Source organism: Bombus vosnesenskii, unplaced genomic scaffold (genome assembly GCF_011952255.1).
Source record: "Bombus vosnesenskii isolate JDL3184/JDL3185 unplaced genomic scaffold, Bvos_JDL3184-5_v1.1 scf7180000013267, whole genome shotgun sequence".
In the NCBI taxonomy this organism is placed as follows: domain Eukaryota; kingdom Metazoa; phylum Arthropoda; class Insecta; order Hymenoptera; family Apidae; genus Bombus; species Bombus vosnesenskii.
The window spans coordinates 5,117,022-5,136,492 of NW_022882927.1; the positions used below are offsets into that span (position 1 = coordinate 5,117,022).

A 19,471-nucleotide genomic window follows, 5' to 3' on the forward strand; every position below is an offset into this window, starting at 1 on the left:
TTTTTTCTTTTCATGCCTTTGCTGGCAAATTTTCGATACGAGACAATCAGACGAAACAATGACTCCTTGACAACATGCCAAGGAACCTGATATTGCAGGGCTTAGCTCAGTTATTTAGTTATTTCTGCGATTAACATTTTCTTGCACAATTGCAACGTTCTCGAGAATCGTAAAATTAATCGTTTTATTGTTTTGTTTGAAGATCGACAAGACATGACGAATGGCTGGAGAGGAACAACGGAATATTTTAATATGGAGCCATTTTATATCTATTTTTTCAGATAGTTAACGATATAGATTGTAAGGACGTGCGTATCTTTGTCGGTCCCGGATCGATGCTTGTTAATTTTCACAGATGTAGCCCACACCTGTGAATTTTGGTCGCTTATCGCTCCATTTTTTTATCGTTTGATAAGCTTCAAATTTAGGCAAATGTTTCCTGTCTCGTGATAAATCTTCAAGTATTTTCTGTTTTTCTTTTCATCGCGTTATTTTAGAACTGTTGAAACAATTTGTGAAAGTATGGAACAAGGTGTTTATAGATGAAGATATTATAATGACAGAAACGCAATTTCTGAGAATGAAAATAATTTTATATGAACAAATATCCACTTGTCAAATTATTTTTTGAGAAGTATTGGTAATACCACTTTTCTCATTTTATTATAAAACTCGATAACTACTTTTAACTGTTTTATGGATAGAAGTAGGCACTCCTAGCTTTATTTTCAATTTTGTCTTATGAGAGATTAAACAGAGAGAAATGAGAAAATCAATACTCATTGATATTTTTATTAAAACACACCTGATTCTAAATTCTTTTGTAATAAAGTGAGTCTCCTTGGGTTTTGTTTCTTACGTTAAATTCTAATAACAGTTTAAAAATGAAAAAGCCTTTGTAAAACGAAGAATATGGAAGCTATACTATTTTTGTGCTGGTTAGAGAGCTTATAACAAGTTGAAGCGACTTCGAAAAATCGTTAAATCGTACACGTGCACCTACTTGTATTACGTCAGTAGTTCACGTAATAACTGCTAAACGATAATGATTTGTTAGTTTACAGGCTGATTGCAGCTTCTGTTACCAGGCGAATTACTGGCAAACTGATGATTTAATAACATCCAAATGTAGATTGAATTTTTTTCAAATAAACATTTCATATAAAATAATGTAAAATGCTTAAAATCCGAACCCACTTTTTTGTTTATAGATATATTGCAATTATGATATTTAACAAACAGTTCATCGTCGTTTAAAATGCTATTCTTTATATAAAATATATGCTAAAGAAAACTTTTTAAAGTCTCTAAAAAGTATATCACCATATGTAATAGCGTTTATCACTAATACGCAAGATAGGAGCTTCAGACTATATCTGTAAATCAAAAAGATACAAGATAAGTGGCATTAAAAATCCGGAAGCTTATTTTTCAAAGCTTTCGAACGCTTTGAAGGTTTACGTTACGCAATCGTACATCGCTCAAAATAATCAGAAACTACGGCTTAAAATTTTATTACACGTTAAAACATTCCTGATACTTGAGAGAATCTTATATGTATTATCACTCCAAACAGCTGTAGACCACATTATTCGCCCGTAAAACAAATTAATTTTGTAAAATTAACAACTTGTATCTTTTATGGTATTTTTTATGAATACTTATTAAATTAAAACTTTCAATTTAACCGAGATTCCACCCAGTTACAATAGCTTTATACTCTATTAAAAATTTCTTTTAACTTTTACAGAACTAAAACAAAATTAATCTTCTCAAACATGTTAACAAACATTCTCTTATTCTGTTAAAGTATTTGTTTTACTATTGCAAAAATGTCTTGTAAATACTCATATCATATTCATAAAAAATATTTTGTTTAAACTCAATTAAACTAAATTATATTCATAAACACAATTAATTTATCTCAACTCAATTATTTCCTCAAACATAGCGAATGACTACATTTGTAAAAATTTTAAATAACATGTATAACAATACTTATTCAAAGAAAGTGAATGTTCGTATATTACATACAAAAAATTGTTTTATGTTATATTTAAATTAAATCTATACGAAGCCAAAATTCTCGTAATATTCCTCAGTTTGTATCTCTCGTATTTATGATTCGCATAATAAATGCAGATTTTATCGTGGCCTTGCACGTTGCTCTTTCGGTGAAACGTGCCAAATAATGTTGTCATGTGCGACCAGGGTTTTGCGGAATCTCTGGTGTTTATAAACGTTTAATTATCCGTGGCCAAGACTTTTCGGTGAGCAGCGGGCTTGCCTATTACGATACACGTCGTTTGAAGTGCCGGGAAAGCTATGCGATCTATTTTCGAGCTTGAGGATTCGCTGTTGTCGGGCGGACACGCTCCGTCACTCGATCTTCCTCTTTCGATTCGAAGAAAGCTCGTCTTTCGCCGACTGCCTTCCTTTGCCACCCGCGAAAATCCTCTGGTCTATCTTTAGCAGTGTCTTCAAGGTTCTGGGAGAAGAATGATAAAAAGATAAATTAATTCTTTGCATGTAGTGGCTAAAATTAATAATTGAAGTGATTAAAGATAATTTTAATAATAAATCAGATAAAGATTGATGATTTGAAGAAAGAATAATTGTGATTTGGATTTCTAACAGGAAAACTTATTCCAAATATCTTTATTACACTGTAGCCTGTCTTTGTAATCTATCAGAATTTGTTATATTCGACAGAATTGTGTCTCTGATTTTTTTAAGTAAAGATATTTATATTATCCTTGTTAGTAATGGTTCTTACTTGTATGTGTTTGTACAACATAATTAAAATGACTATATATATGTATCTTAATTTTCTTCCTATTTTGTATAACAGTAATATTCCAATATTTTTTAGCTTCTTCAAAATATGATTTTGTGTGTGGTTTACTTCATCTCGTTTTAAATAATTCATTATTTTTCATTCCTTCTATTTCCTACAAGCACGAGGTAAAGGTAACATTTCTTTCTGAAAAGAGGTTAGTTTCTATCGTTTATAAAAAGTCTATCGTATTATCAAATATTCATGCTATGAAATATTTTTGTAATTATGCGTTTACATTTGCATTCATGTTTTCTTTGACTTGAAGTAGAAAATATTTTTCCTCTAGAGATGAGAGTTAAAGAAGATAATTTTGTAGTGGCCTGTAGGTCGAGTCAGACTTTCATCAGTAAAGGATGCACCGTGCTCCTTTTATTCTGTTATGCCACATTCACTAGCTGCATTCTATTTCTCCCTCTTCAGCTAATTTCACGAGAGCTCGGTGGACTGACCTCACAAATGTTTGTCGACGATTGGCTGTGGTATTTTAAGCGATAGCTATGTTTCTGTTACACTATACTTTATATGTACTTTAAAATTTATGACACTTTATGAATTGTATGCCAATTTATTATATAGCGTTTTATACAATTAAAACTTTGTGTTGAATGAAATTACAGGTAATAAATTGTATAGATTGCTACTATTATACACTTAAAATTTCATTTTTCAAGTAAACAATTACATTTTGTTCATCTTCCATTATTATTTTTATACTGATTAATCAAGCATTATAATGTGGTATAAGGTATGGTATATAATTTTATGTAGGTTTTGTTTCATAAGTTGTAGCAAAATTTCAACAATTATTTCGAACTGTGATTGAATGAGAGCTTTGATTGTAATTATATGTACTGCTTCCAATATTTCATTCAAGCAAAGAATTATTTGAGACTGTAATGCAATTGAATGCAATTTTGAAAATGAGTTCCATACGACTTTTATGCACCTTGAGAGTCTACGATTACGATACTTTCGAAAGAATCGGTAGATGTCTCCACCGAACATTTTATTTCATTAAGAGGGTAATATAGATTTCTTCACACACTAAATTCGAACTGATCATGATCTCGCAATAAAATTAAAAAATATGCCTTTAAAATAATTTAAATCGATAGATAATAAGATTAAATTCGTAGATTCATAGATTAAATTCATGGATTAGTATCTAATTTACTGAACTATAAATACATAAAGATTTATTTATTTAATCAAAGATGCTTCGAAGAGTTTAGTGAAGACGAAGATTTCAGTGAAGATGTTGGTTCATATTGAAAATACAATGAATTTATATTTATATATTATTAAGCTATACTTATTTTAATGTTGTTATTTTTCTTTGTAATTACTATGTATTTTAACATTAGTTTACATCCTGGATAGTTTCACTAGAATTTCCAACAAACCTTACACAATAAAAATCCCTTTCAGTACCATTCATATTTTGTACCATTACAAAAGGGCTATTAATTTCATGGTGTTGTCATTGTGAAAAAATCTGAAGAGAGAATCCCGGAGCGGACGATTCCACGAATATCATTCCCTCACCAAAATCGAATTGACAATTAAGTATTTAGGGTGGCTGCGGGTCGCGTGTCAGGAAGAGTCATCTTCGCCAGCATGAACATACGTAAAAACATATGGTTCCTCGATGGGGTTCAGAGTGCAGAGTCCCTAAAGACACTCGACGAAACAATTTTCTACGGAGTCCTCGACTGTCGCTGCTTTCAATAGAGCATATCGTATTACATTTAACAAATATAAACATTTATAATTTCTTACAGTTTTCGATAACAAGAAATTAAAAGAAACGCACGAGGATCTTAACTATAATAAAATTATAATACAAAGAAGTTCAAGTAATTCCATTCATTTTTCTATTAGAAAATTGGTAGAATTGGTTGGTTATATACCAAAATATTTACCCTGTTACGTTTTGTTTGGTTATGTTGCCGTTAATTTTTGAATTTAGATTAAATGGTAGCGTTGTCCGATGTTTAATGCGATTGGCAATTAAACTCCACGTTTCGACTAACCTGCTACGCGCAGGAGTACTGGCACGGGAGAGGATTAAGGTTGGTGAAAATAAATGTTCGTTCGATCCTATTATATTATTAGACAAATATTCTCCATAACAAATGTTTATTCTAATTCTAATTGGGTATTGACAGAATTGTCTCATTGTTGAGATTTCGAATACTCGAAGTTACAATCGTTCGCGATACGTTTTCACTCTTATTAATTACAAGATTTTAATTTGATTGATTTTCAATAATTTACAAATTGACAAATACAAACACGTCGATTAACAAAACTGACAAGAACTGGGAACTAATGAAACAAAGAACTAAAAGCTAAAGAACTAAAGGACTAAAGAACTTAAGAACTGAGAGAAAAAAACTAAGAGCTAAAGGAACTAAGAGCTGAAAAGCTAAGGAACTAAAGAATTGAAAGGCAAAGGAACTGAGAAATTAAGAGCTAAAGGAATTGAGTACTAATCGCTATGAACAAAGAAATTACTTACCAAGAATTGGGGAACTGATCGCCAAGAACCAAGGAATTAATCACCAAGAACTGAGCAATTAATCACACAGAACTGAGCAATTCTGAACTGGTCTAGCTTGGTTCTAGAAACCTCTTCTACTTAAAGTAACAGGTACAACAAGATCGTTACACTTATCCAGAATTCTTACATTAAATAAACTCTTTCTCGTGATTGTGCGATGCTTAATACACGCGACAAATGGAATTAATCAACAAAGATATCAATATAATAATTGCCACTTTTCCTGTTAAATTCTTCCAAATACACGAATTGGACCATCACGAAATAAGTTCTCGACTCTAAGAACTACGCTTCTATTCGAACAAAGATGTCGATTTGGAGAACGATCTCGGAGGAAGATTAATCTTGACAGCGGCACTTTTATGCGACATTTCTGGATATGGGCGCAGTTTTCCACCGGTTTCCTGAACACCCAAAATTTCGTGTAATCAGATCTAAAGACGTCCTCGTAAATTCCCACCCGCAGTCCTACTGTTATATTATTGTACATAGATGATCTTATGCGGGATGATCTAAACCTCGTAGCATGTATCAGAGTCCGAATTTCTCGTTCTCACGAAATATGGGGGCATAGGTCCTCGACTAATTGCTCGTCAATGTGCACTGTACCTTTTCACAACGAACGTGTTCGCCCTCGTTTTGCGTGAGAATCTCTAACTACGTACTTTAATATTTCATCTGTTCTTTTATCCATGCAGAGCTGCTCCGTAGACCTTGGTATTAGCGATGTTGGCTCATATTGACAATACAATGAATTTGCACCTTATTGTTCAGTCGAACCTATTTTAAATTTGTTATCTCAGTAATCATCTATTAATCCGTTTAATAATGTCTATATAATAATTGATTATTAATTAATTATAATGATTTAGTAATCTCTATTAATCCATCTTCTAGATAGCGTGAAGAGTTTAATATATTGAATTAGTATGTTACTGTATGAGTGGTGTATTTTTGAGAAATTTGAATAATGAAATAACATTCTTTCGGATAGAAGCATATGCGACCAATTTTTTGCATAGCAATATCTATCTATATACGATAAGAGGAACGTTAGAAAATAATTTGATTCTCACCAAATTTCGCAGACGATCTTTGACTGATTTTATAAAGAGATATAGGAAGAGCCATGATATAATTGTATATACTATAAATCATTTATGTACAAGTATATCACGGTGAATTAGAAAATGTATGAAATTAAGAAAGAATAAGGTTGCCCAGCGTAAATTCGAAGGGTATGATTCGTATCAGAGAATTTTAAATTGAAGTACGTAACTCTATAGACTGGTTTCAATATGTAAATCAAAGTATCATTACGAGAAACACCCTGCACGTGAATACAGAACGGGACAGCGACGGATGTGACTACGTCGGGTTAATAAGGATGCGACGTCATCAGGCTGCGACGTTACATTTTCTCCTTTGAATCACGATCTCCAAATCTAAAAGTGCAATTAAATACCAGCTTAATTATCATTAGAATCAAACGAGACAATTTATGAAAAATTTCAACTACGAAATTCTAACAAATAAGATTATCAACAATTTAATTTAATACATTCTATAACATTCCGCGATATACATTCTATAGCGTATATTACATAGCATATATCGTACGCCCCCTCAACCTTCACGTTTCATAATTAATAATCTAATCAATCTCATTCTACAGTGTACATTTCACTCCCCTTAACTCTCAAATTCGACCCTTGTAAATATCTTCAATCCTTTCATCAATAATCTAATTTAGCTCGTTCTACACCCTTCAATTCTCAAATCCTACTCTCTTCAATTCCACGACATCCTAATTCAGCTGTATTTTACATTCTTCGCGCGTTACTCTACTTCATTAACTCTACATCTCTGACTGATCTACATTTCATTGCTCGGCCACGTGATTACCACTGTACTTCTCGAAGAAACAAATTACATCTGCCTCCAGTGTGGGCTTATCCCGGTATTGCGAGAAGATGAGATAAATAAGCGAAAAATTCGGAAGAAATTTCATAAAAATTGCAACATCCAACGCACGTCTTTTCTTCCTTTTAATTTACAGAATTAACGGGTATAACTTCTGGACAATATAGTTATTGAAAGCCTTAATTTATACCTACTCAACAGGTAGCCTCCTACGAGCGATATACACCTGTTGCATGCACTCAAGCCACGTGGTCGCATCCAGCATATTTCAAACGAGGAATTCATCTTCCGTATGAATCGAATCTCAGGTAGAATCGCAGCAACCATTGAATAGACAGTGCGCGTATATCGAAAATATCCAAGCTCTTTGTGTCCGATCGAGGGTGGGGATCGACCAGCAGTATTTCTCCTCAAAATACGTATAGCACATATAAAAAAAGTTTTCGTCGTTGGCCATCTCTCTACGCTTTGACCCGTGAAATATACCAGCATGATATAAAGTGACTAATATCAATGACTGTTGCTTGTTCGCCAACGTTCCATGGGGGTGAAAAAAAGGGAAAAAAGCGAGAAAGGAACGTTTATTGTGATCTCGATCGGGAATCTCGCGACGCTCATGTGGGCACGTTAATTCTTGGGTCACGGCTGTCATAATTGCCTCCTCTGATGGCCATTATCCTGGTACCGGTGACGTTGTAATTTGTTTTACTCGGGGGAAGCTCAGAGAACATAAAGAGGGTGGAATTTTTCTGACCGATATAAGGGCTGCTTTTTTTCATTTTTCGTTCATTTTTGTAGAAGCGATGAAATGGTTTGTCAAGTCGTGAATTTTTTATCATTTTTGTGATGAAGATACCTATTGCTTTGTATGTTCGATTTGTTACTTGATAATACAGTAGATATTATAGCCATACATAGCATAACCGCGTTAATATTGCAGCCAAGAATTATCTACTATAATTATGAAGTTTAAACGCTTCGACATAAGAATCGCGTTAAACAGCATCAAACCTATTTTATCTTTGATACTCGATTTTATCTGAGATCATACCTATTGCTTTGTATGTTCGATTTGTTACTTGATAATACAGTAGATATTATAGCCATACATAGCATAACCGCGTTAATATTGCAGCCAAGAATTATCTACTATAATTATGAAGTTTAAACGCTTCGACATAAGAATCGCGTTAAACAGCATCAAACCTATTTTATCTTTGATACTCGATTTTATCTGAGATCATACCTATTGCTTTGTATGTTTGATTTGTTGTTTGATAATACAGTAGATATTATAGCCATACATGGCATAACCGCGTTAATATTGCAGCCAAGAGTTATCTACTATAATTATGAAGTTTAAACGCTTCGACATAAGAATCGCGTTAAACAGCATCAAACCTATTTTATCTTTGATATTCGATTTTATCTGAGATCATTTAGTGAGAAATTAAACAACTAATTCTACGAGATTACAATTTAACGGCTCTAGAGAAACATGGTAAATCTAGATAAAATAACGTTTAATAGTCAGAAAACTACGTCCCAAAAAGACTGCATGCCCAAATATTATCCCCATATAAAACCAGTGTTTTAAACAATCTATGTACGAAATCAGTCTTGTACAACATTCCTCGATTATATCGAACTTATGTTTGGACTGTACTTTGAAGGAAGTCCTGTGAATACGGCGATATCAGCGCGAAAAGAGAAACGCGAGCATGGCCGGCGAACAGAGAGCGAAGGTTCCCCGTCGCCTTCGCGCAATTACGTCCAATTGAACTAATTCAGCTCAATTGACGTTAACAGGCTCAATTGGTCGGCCCTGCCAGCCTGGCCACACGGCAATACTATCCGGTCGGCATACCTACGACGTAAAAAAGAGCGGCTCGCGTGCAAAAAGTCGCTTCCAAACCCTCCTCTTCACCTCGTTTCCCTGTGTCGTTCGATCTAAATATACTTCTCAACAAGAGAGACTGTTTCCCTTTGTCTGCTTGTTATCAGCTCGTTGCGTTCTCCATATATGTAAAAGCTTGTGTACATTATATATGTATATACGTGGATTATATTAGTCTGTTCTGATCTAAAAAATAAATATGAAAATAAAATATCGCATACCGTAAAATATATAATATAAGAATAAAATATAATGTAGAAACAAAGTTAGAAAAACGTGAATATTGGAAAGTAGAGAGAGGTTTCTAACTTGAGATAAACATTCTAAGATTCTAAGATTCTAATTTCGATAAAATTTCGATTATAGTATAAGGGAAGATATTTTGGAAAAATTGCTCTACTACGTTCGTTAATTAATATCGAAAAATAATAGTGTTGTGTATTTGAATTGTGAATTAACTTTAGGAATTATAGATCAATTTTGTAAAAATTGTAAGACTACAGAGGGTTGTTGGGAAATTACTTTCTGGGTGTATGAGAGATGTAAACAGAAGTCTTAGGGGGTTGAAGAGCGAGGTACCTAAGTACAGTAAGTCAGAGTCAAATCGTCATCCACCGTTGAAGGAGGGTATTATCGGAAGGGGAAGAGGTGGAGCCGAGAAACTCCTTCTATTCTGCTGGTAGAAGTGGTGGGGACGGAACGTATCGTGTCCATTTCGTTCTTATCTTTCCTCCAGGTCTATTCCCCTCTCTTGTCGCTTCGAAGTGGTTGGTGGGAGATAATTAGTCTATCTTCTCTTTCTTTAACCGCTGATATCCCCCACTTCGATATCAAGTCTTTCTCAATTTGTTCAATGTTACATTTAATACATTACAATACATTACAATATAACATTTTTTAACGAAAATTTAGTAGTATATTAAAAATATTCAAATTTAATATTGTAAGAAATAATAATAGTAAAAGTTTGGTAGAAGATTTTTAACTAACTTGTGAATATTAAATACAATTTACATATAGAAAGTCTTTTATTATATAAAAATCATAATATCTTCATATAAAATCTTCATAAAATTAGCACTTAAGGAATTTATACATGTAAAATATTATTAGTGAATGATATACAAGAAATCTCAACAAGATAAAAGAATCATAACTTCATGGCTTAGATTAAATCATATCACTTGAATTCAAGATACAAGTATGCTTTGTCATAAAAAGATAGTTCAATATGTAACTTACAACGAACCATATCAGTTTCAAGTTAAGATATGTACTTATTTTTATCATACACAACGTCCAACAAAGAATTCTTCAACAATCACTACACACTTATAAGAATATTTTACTCACACGAACAACGCGATTCTTCGATCTTCGTTTCAAATTTGGCGCGCTCCGAGCTGTCACTTTCACCGGGCGCACGTGTTTCCTGTTGCACAGTCAGGGTAGCGTTACGGCTCGGCCAGGATCGGGCAACATCGTCCGTCAGACCTCGTGTACATCGAGAATCGTCTGTTTCTTCCGAGAGACTTCACCTTCCACAAAGTTTCACAAAACTAACCTAAAAAATGATTTCGTAAACAACGACAAACGTAACAATTATGCAGAATGAACGCGTTTCTATGATTTAGATACGGATAGATGACACAGGACACGAAATTCTTGATAATGTGAACGAGAAAAAGGGGTCGAAAAGAAAGTCGTGCAGAGGGTCAGTGCAGGAGGCGACCCGTTACTGCAGCCCGGCACCACCGGACCTTCACTTATATCGTCTCTCGGCTAATAACGCTAGTAATGTGATATGATTAGCTTAGTTGAGTTCAGTTTAGTTCGTATTCGTTCAATTTAGTGGTTCGCCAGCAAAATCACATCGAGTTAAACCCATTTAGGCCAGTTAAGTTACCGACTTCTCGCTCTTGCGCGCTTGCCGTCATCCTCCCGGTCAGCCGCCTCCTGCATCCGCGGATATCCTGCAAGCATGAGTGCGCGCACGCTCGATCACCCGCATTCAATCACCTTCAACTTCATTGAAGTTTGATCCAGTCGGCTCAGTCTGGATATAGAGGAAATTGAAGATTCTTGAAACTTCTGCTACTTGGTTCATGAATTCTGTTTGAAGGTAGTTTAAGGTTAGATGAATCTTAGAAAGTCTGTGACAGAGAATGTTGGTTAGTGGCAGAGATTTTGTGTGAGATGGTATGAGTATGAAGATTTAGGGATGTATATTATTAAGTGATAATTATTTTGCTAAGGATCGTACTCTAGAATGATAAGATTGATTGGTTGAAGTAACATTTAAGAAATATGGTAATGTACAAATATAATGTAACAGATATTTATTGTAGTATATCAAGAAGTGTTGCCAGTGTACATTTATTTGTTAGAATAAAAAGAAACTGTCAGGATATAATCTGGTAGGTAGGTAGGTAAGCAGGTAGGTAGGAAATTATTACCATGTAGTGTGACCACAAGATAATAGATTACTAATATGCTGTTATATTTTATTAATGTATCATTAACAATTTTTTTATATGGAAAAGTTTCATATTATCTTAGAAAACTCTGATCAATTATAATTATCTTTTCCCATGATCAAACGAAATTTAAGTTATAGATTACTAAACAATCATACAATAATCTGACTAAATAGTGGAATCTATTTATGAAAACTTTACTCAACAAACTCAGACAAAACGAGATCTATATTGATTTCTATATCCATCCACTTCGCGCAAAACCATCCCTAACCTCCAAAATCGCTCTAAAATCGTCTTTACTTATTTAATTAAATTTCCTCCGTTCTTCTGTCCAATCTTGTCGTTTCTAAATAACATCTAGTCACAAAGGTAGTCACGAGATCCATCGATTTGGAGTAAACAAACTCATTGACGAAAACGAGGAGACCAGGCGGCTGAAACGATGGCGCGATCGGTTTCGCGCGGCGCAACGGAAAAGATGCACCGTAAGGATGGTAGGGGAGGAAGTAAAGAGTGTCCGCGAGAGTGCAATTAAATCAGCGCGTGACAGGCGCGCGCTCGCGCGCGCTAATTACCGCCGATGAAATTAGCAGTTAATATACGCGTGTACACACGGAATGGGGGTAGTTTGATTGGGCCAATTCGAGGCAATTCCTGGCGATTGCTGGTTTCATTGAGCCTGCGCTTAAGAGCTCAGTGCCACGCTGCCGGTCAACGGACATGGATCTCTTGGAAAGTATAGGTACTCTTACCTTTCTCGTCCTTCCGATCGATCATCTTCTCATAAATCGATCGATCGATTCTAATCCGTTTCTAACCTCTCAATCCAAGTATATACCGGATACAACTGATACGAGGACGAATCGAAACGGTGTGGATGTAAAATTGCGGGACAATTCGAATCATTGATAGTGCATGGGACGCAAATCGATGGGAGGATCGTGCATTCGGTAGACAGAGGATCGGTGACGCGATGTACGCAAGTCGATCGTCGCCGAGTGCGCTCTGTGATCTCTCAAACCGTTTGATCGAGGTTCAAGGTTCCGGTTCAAGGACTTCTGCGAACAGAGACACGAGATGGATAGCTGATATGTTCGATGTGACTGAGGCTAGGGTGGAAACTAAGTGGAATTTATGGGAGTTGGGTTAGGTGGTACTTACTCGATGATGTGTGATGTTCAAGAACATGAATTTCATAGAAGATACAGCGATTTTAGGAAATGGAAATACGTGGACAGAAATTCAGGTAATGTGTTAATTATATTTTTGTTTACGAAAATTTGATTTTAGCATTTTAAGATTGACTCGTGTTAAATTGTCTAGTTCTTTTTCTAGATAATTTTGCTCCTCACCTTTGCAACCTTTGTAATTTATAGAAGTAGTAATTGTTCAAATTATGCCTCGATCTCTATTTTTATTTTTTACTTGCTTATCTGTAAGTGATAAATCAAGTGTGATTAAAAAAATTATAAATAAGAAGTACATGTTTGAAACATGAACTATGAATAACTTATGACTTGGATAATTTCATGTATAAATAACGTCATTGTCGGAGTATGTTGCGTAACCTGCTCCAACTTTCTGCATAAAACTATACAATGACTCGTATTGTCTTAAACGCAAATCTATTATATTTTACATATCTTTTTATGCTGTTTAATTAACAAAAATTTAGCTGCTAATAGATTTTTATAAAAATTATTCTTTTTTAAGGTTTATTTATTTTTCTAATACGATGTTCAATTTCATATCTGCAATATCTATTTCTTGAAGTTATAAAACCCTAAAAGGGACTCTAGATAAGTTCTTTTACCAATATTTTGAAACTTCTTCTGAAAAGAAGTAGAACATAAATAGCATAATTTTTCCTAAATCTAAAACTCCAATGGTGTCAACAACCAACCAACCAAACCGAGAACCTTTATTTCCAGTATTCTGCGCTTCATTTTCATCCACACAGTCCAAAAATGCGAGGTACTCTTTTTCTTGAATTTAGAACTATACCAAAGAAATTTACATCATTAATTAAACAAAAAGTGTATTCTACGATGCTGTAACAAAGAAACAGAAAGTAGGCAAATTAGATCATTATTAAATTTACTTTAGAAGTAAATTTTTCCTAAAACCACCTTATTTCCTCTAAACAGCGCACATCCAGCATTCTCTTCACCATGATCTCCGTTCCAAGAAACATAGAGGTCGCAGCGGGTCAAGCGCAGATCGTCCATATTCGAAGTGGAATCGTGATGTACACGATTTTCCCATCGCGGTGGACCGTGCACAAGCCAACCCGCTCCGATTCCCACATGCCCCTCCAAGCTCCTCTGCAACATCACCTAACACACATCATAATATCGAGGCGGCGTTCTCCAACTTCTTCGCCGGGGGGCGGTCGCAATGGCGTGGCAGTGGCCACGAGACCAAAGAGAGCCTCTCGGACCCTAACTTCAGACAGAGGAAACATAAACGACAAAGATGCAACGCACATATACCTCTATATACGTTCAGCCAATACCATGACGAACCATTTTATTTGGAGTGGTGGAGTGGTACCAGGCCAGAGAAAAGGCAAGAAAGCGAAAAAAGAAAAAGAAAGAATCAAAGAGATGAAAGAGCACATACAGAGAGAGAGAGAGAGAGAGAGAGAGAAAGAGAGACTGAGAGGGGGGGGGTGGGAGGGGGAAGTGAGTCTTCTGTACAAGGGGGATTAAAAAGAGAGACAGACGGATGACTCTGGTACAGAATGGAAAGGGAGAAAAAGAGAAAGAAAGAGGAAGAAATACAGGAGAACAGTATATACCGCGCCCGCATAAAACGGCCGTCCTCTCGTGGAGCACGTAACGCGTAGTAGGTGCTACAGGATTGGTTGGTTTCTATGTGTGGGGGCGGCCTGGCCAGCAACCCGTTGAAAATATAAGCGTGTGTGAGTGTCGGTTGATTAGCCAGAGTCAGAACGGATCGTCGCTTAGTGCGACAGTGTCCGGTTAGTTAGGCGGCTCTTGTTGTTTCGCGCGATCAACTCACCCGGTTGTCGATATATAGAAAATACAGCAAAAATCCGTTCAGTCGCAAGAGAAACAATATACGTAAACATTTGGAAAATCATTCGCCCTCTATTTCTTTTGTTTTCTTCTTTTTTATTGCTGCTCTTATTTTGGAAATGTTTTCAAATTAACATTTGAGTATAGTTCCTCCGGTTCTCGAAAATATAATTCGGATCGACTGGTTCAATCTGTTCGTGTGCCGACGACACGATGCTTGGCTCTCGCTTCGTTAGCTTGTACTAATCAAAATTAATCATAACCCGGGCAACAATTGATCGCAATTGGCTCGGATTCCATTACGGAGGACGCGCGAACGCCGCGACCGCCATCCTGCGCACCGCGCACGCCTTTTTGCATAATTGGCCAACCGGAGGTCTTCACGAAGAACCCGAGGAATCGGCGGTAATAAAGGGAGCAGGAAGTGAATGGGACACAGTTGTCTAGGGTATTTTAAACCCTGGCTGGATCATCGATCGACGAATTTTCATTTGTTACTACCGAGAAGAGAAGAAGATAAAGAACAAAGTTGAAGAAACATCGAGGAAGAGGAAACTCTCATATACTTTGTATCGGAAATCCAAGCGAGGCATTCAATATTTATTTACTAATAGAAAGAAATGGTTCCTGTCGAGTTGCTCTAATTTTAAGCCTGTGAAGATTGAAGAAGAGAGATAATTGAAGTCAAAAAACTGTTGAACAAGAAGTGTATATAATTAAGAGGAGAAGAAATTGTATTCAGCGCGCGGTGATTGAAGAAGAGAAAACACAATTGCAGTTTGTGAAACTATCAAAGAAAAGGAGATACGAATTCATATTAGAGATTGAAAGAATTTGATATTTATGATATTTTTATTAAAAAGAAGAGAAGTTCCTATCTGATTTTGATAACGGAACCACGTGTTTTTAAAACGTCAAGAGTTATCAAAGAAATACCGTGCCAATAATTGCATTTCAATTATTATTTGACACTAGAAAAATAATCTAACGTTGTTATTCATTACTTGAAGAATCGAAAGGAGAAAATAATTGAAATTTTTCAATCCTAAAAAAATTTATAAAAGATGGACGGAGGTCCCTTCGATGACCCGATCTTCTCTGACTTCGGTGGTCGAGGAGGTTCCGGAGTCCACAGTATTCAAGTGATGCTTGGCCTTCATGGTGGGCACCATGGTGGCGATTTAATGCCCACTGGAGGTCATCTGCACAAATTGGACTCTTCCAACAGTCCACCGCCACATCATCAAACGTCTCACCATCATCTGCAACAACAACAACAACAACAGAAAGAGCTGAAGGAATTGGAATTAGCTGGAATGTACGCACCACTTCCTCAGACGCAGGATGTCACCACGTCGACGTCCACTGCTGCGACGCCGACCTCGACGACGTTGCAGCAGGGTCTGCAGCTTGGAAATCCTTTAAAAAGGAAGCCAGAAGACCCGATGAACACTCTTGCTCCAGGTTAGTATTGTGCTTTCAGTGAATATTTCAATATTTGAAGTATTTGATGTTGAAAATTTTACAGGAAAATTTGACTTAATAATTCGATATCTGTGGTGACTAATTGAGAATAAGAGTGATTCTATAACTATTTGTTAAAGTACTTGTAAAATTTATATTGATATGTATATAAAGTGAAGAAATCGTTGAAAAAGTTAGCTTAAAAAGTGTTGTGAGATTTTGGATTGATGAGTAAATTGGTTTAAGGAAAGAATCATTATAGAATTAAATAGAATTATTAATTGTGATCTTTTCCTTTAAGTGAAATGACATTTATAGAAGGAATAATTGTTGAAATTTTACGTTACATTAATTTATATTTATAGTCAGTAGCGAGGCTCAGCCAGCTAAGAAAGATTCCAAGAAGAAGACCGACAACAATGGAATCAAAAAGAAGAAAACCAGGTATATATTTCTTTAAAATTACTTAAAATTAGATTAACTGTTTATTACTTCCTGATGTTTTCTTCTAACTTTAATTTTGATCATATCTTTTTAAATATTAACAATAGGATCTTTATAAAAGCCTAGTTTAAAGTTAAAAATACTATAATATCTTCAACATTAGTCACGTTCCGCTGAAAGAGAAAATTACACAGTTTGAAGCTTCAACTATTATTACTATTCGATGATTGTTTTAATTTTATTGTGCAAATTAATTATTGCAGAACGACATTTACTGCTTATCAATTGGAAGAATTGGAAAGAGCATTTGAACGTGCACCGTATCCTGATGTCTTCGCGCGAGAAGAGCTAGCTCTAAAACTCGCTTTGTCGGAGTCAAGGGTTCAAGTTTGGTTCCAGAATCGGCGTGCAAAATGGCGGAAGAGAGAACCTCCACGTAAAACCGCTGGATACATGGCTGCTGGTTCAGCAAGTCCCGGTTTATCAGGTAATCACAACAAAAATGATAACCGTCTTCTACCTATATTGTTTATTGCTATTCGTCAGTTTTATTAGAAATTATTATATTATTAAACTGTTAAACTATAAATTATTATACTAATAAAATAGTAGTTGTAGTACTTTACTATTTTTTTTATCAAAACAAGTAACTATAACAGACAATATTTTAGAATAAATAAAAGAAATTATTAATACATTACACAGAGGAAATTATTTGCTCTTTTGAAGATTTTATCTATTATTGATCGAGTGAAATTATTTAGCAAAGTTTAAAATAAAGAAAGAAAGAACAAAAGAACCAACCGCAGTTAATTCTTCGAGTTCTCATTCAGATACATACGTACATAGTTATAAAGAATATCAATGCTTTCTGCAAAAATAAGCCAATTGCATCGTATTACAAAAATCTATAAAATAATCCTATGTATTTGCAATTAATACTAGTTTAAAATCCACATAGATTACTATATTATTTCTAAAGATTTTTATAAAATTATACTTACACTTGGTACATTGATATAAGTAATGTTCTTGTTTATAAAAACTATAAGAAATATCAAATGTTATCCTAACAGTAACTATCACATTAAATTTAAAAATTTGTTTAAATTATTAAAATTATTTTTATACTTAAAAAAATTAATACAAGCAATTCTCTTTCCGCCAGGATCATTTACCTCGCTGAATAATACCCTCAACCCCTTCGCCTCTCCAACAACAGCGACAGCACCGCCGGATGCTTGGGCGTATTCTCCAGCGTATGATCTGGCGCCACACCTGAATCTACTTAGCCCATCTAATTCCCCTTATTCCACCTCTTTCGGTGGACCGAGCAACAACGGGTCGGCATACTCGTACGCGACAATGCTTCCGCAACATGATGCCTCGTTATTTTCTACACCATCAGGGAACACGATGCGCGTACACCAGGACTACATGAACGCCAGTAACAGTCCACCACCTCCTCTAACCCGCAACGATTATCAGACTATGGTGACCACGCATTCGCCACCCACTCACCTAGCTAACTCCATGTCAGAGGAAGAACATCAGCAGAATAAGCAATTGGATTATGTCAGTGGTCTCAGTCCAGCGGATAAGTATCAGCACGAACAATCTGATTACACGCAGCAGCAGCAACAACAGCAACAACAACAGGATCAGAAACAAGAATACGGGATGCACTCACCACAAGGACGCCAAGGAATGAAGGAACAGGTGATGGTGAAGAGCGAGCCAACCAGCCAGCAGAGCTATGTGCAGTTGCCTCCTTTTCTGAACTGACTCGAAACCTCCAGTCTAGATTTACTCTAGAACAACTGGCGGTTCCAGTTTGGAATGGATCTTTCTTGCCAAAGGAATTTCAGGGCTGAACGTAAAGTCTTGATGAGTTGTGCTTAGGAAGATTTATTAGCATTTGGATTAAGTTAAGGATAATAATGCAAGGTTTTGAGTTAATTAGAGTTATTATAATTTGTTATTCTAAAGACAGAAAGAAGTTTGGGAATAGAAGTCTTCAATAGAGTCCTTTGAGAGATCTTGAAAGCTTCTTTTATTTATGAAGTTTATTCTGTTCTCAATGTAATTCTATTTTGTATTATATAGCTTTAAAAGATTCATGAAATTCATTGGAATTACATTTGTAAAAGAAAGTTTAACACTAAGAATACGATAATCGTTGATTCTTCTTAGTAAGAAAACAGCCCTGGAAAAAATATGTTTTTTTATAATAAACGTATATCTGTAAGAAATAAAATATTTTAAGGGAAGCAATTAATTGAATGAGAGCATTCTAGTGCCTTAAAGGTGTAAGTTCGTATGAGGTGTGAGTACTTTTGTATTATTTGTCCCTTGTTCGTAGTTATTAAGAAAAACCGAATGAAAATGAACGTGTTGTGTTGTATTTTATTCAAATACTCTGTAGTGTATACGAAATCATGTACATATATAGAGAGAGTATAAAACATCACCTGAACTTGTAAAGTCTTTTACAGAGATATTTCGTGTGTATTTTGTACTCTGCCCATCTTTTTATGACGTTTGTAATTACTCGCATTTAAATACACTTAAAAATGAAAACATGTAATCAATTATTTGACGATAACGTGCCTTAAATAATTAACTCCTTTTGAGATATCTAAAAAATTCGACACAACTTATTGTAATTTTGTATGTTAATATTAAATTTGTATGCGAAAGTAATTTTTAATAAATATTCAAAATTGATTGCAGATTTTGTCAATAGGTGGTCTTAGCACATTCTTTTGTTTTGTCGACGTGTTCAAAGCACCTAACCTAATCATTTTTATATTTTTTGAT

General features: G+C 35.1%; 1 protein-coding gene and 2 long non-coding RNA genes across 4 annotated transcripts; 2 read left to right on the plus strand and 1 right to left on the minus strand.

Moving 5' to 3' along the window:
• Window positions 1-778: 778 nt before the first annotated feature.
• Window positions 779-11,011, minus strand: LOC117230459. 2 transcript variants are annotated; one of them, XR_004492790.1, is made up of 2 exons: window positions 10,576-11,011; window positions 779-2,488 (listed from the first exon to the last, which is right to left on the minus strand). It is a non-coding gene; the product is annotated as an uncharacterized LOC117230459 (long non-coding RNA). The 2 variants fall into 2 exon arrangements; XR_004492789.1 differs by lacking the exon at window positions 779-2,488 and adding an exon at window positions 6,623-6,847.
• A 268-nt stretch (window positions 11,012-11,279) lies between these two features.
• On the plus strand, window positions 11,280-14,332 carry LOC117230460. Its single transcript, XR_004492791.1, has 3 exons — window positions 11,280-11,532; window positions 12,072-12,948; window positions 13,634-14,332. It is a non-coding gene; the product is annotated as an uncharacterized LOC117230460 (long non-coding RNA).
• Window positions 14,333-14,379: 47 nt separating this feature from the next.
• Window positions 14,380-19,233, plus strand: LOC117230458 (retinal homeobox protein Rx2-like). Its single transcript, XM_033487939.1, has 4 exons — window positions 14,380-16,207; window positions 16,573-16,651; window positions 16,915-17,138; window positions 17,820-19,233. Exons 1-4 carry the CDS (start codon window positions 15,808-15,810, stop codon window positions 18,434-18,436), a joined length of 1,320 nt encoding a protein of 439 aa, XP_033343830.1. The 5' UTR covers window positions 14,380-15,807; the 3' UTR covers window positions 18,437-19,233.
• Window positions 19,234-19,471: the final 238 nt, after the last annotated feature.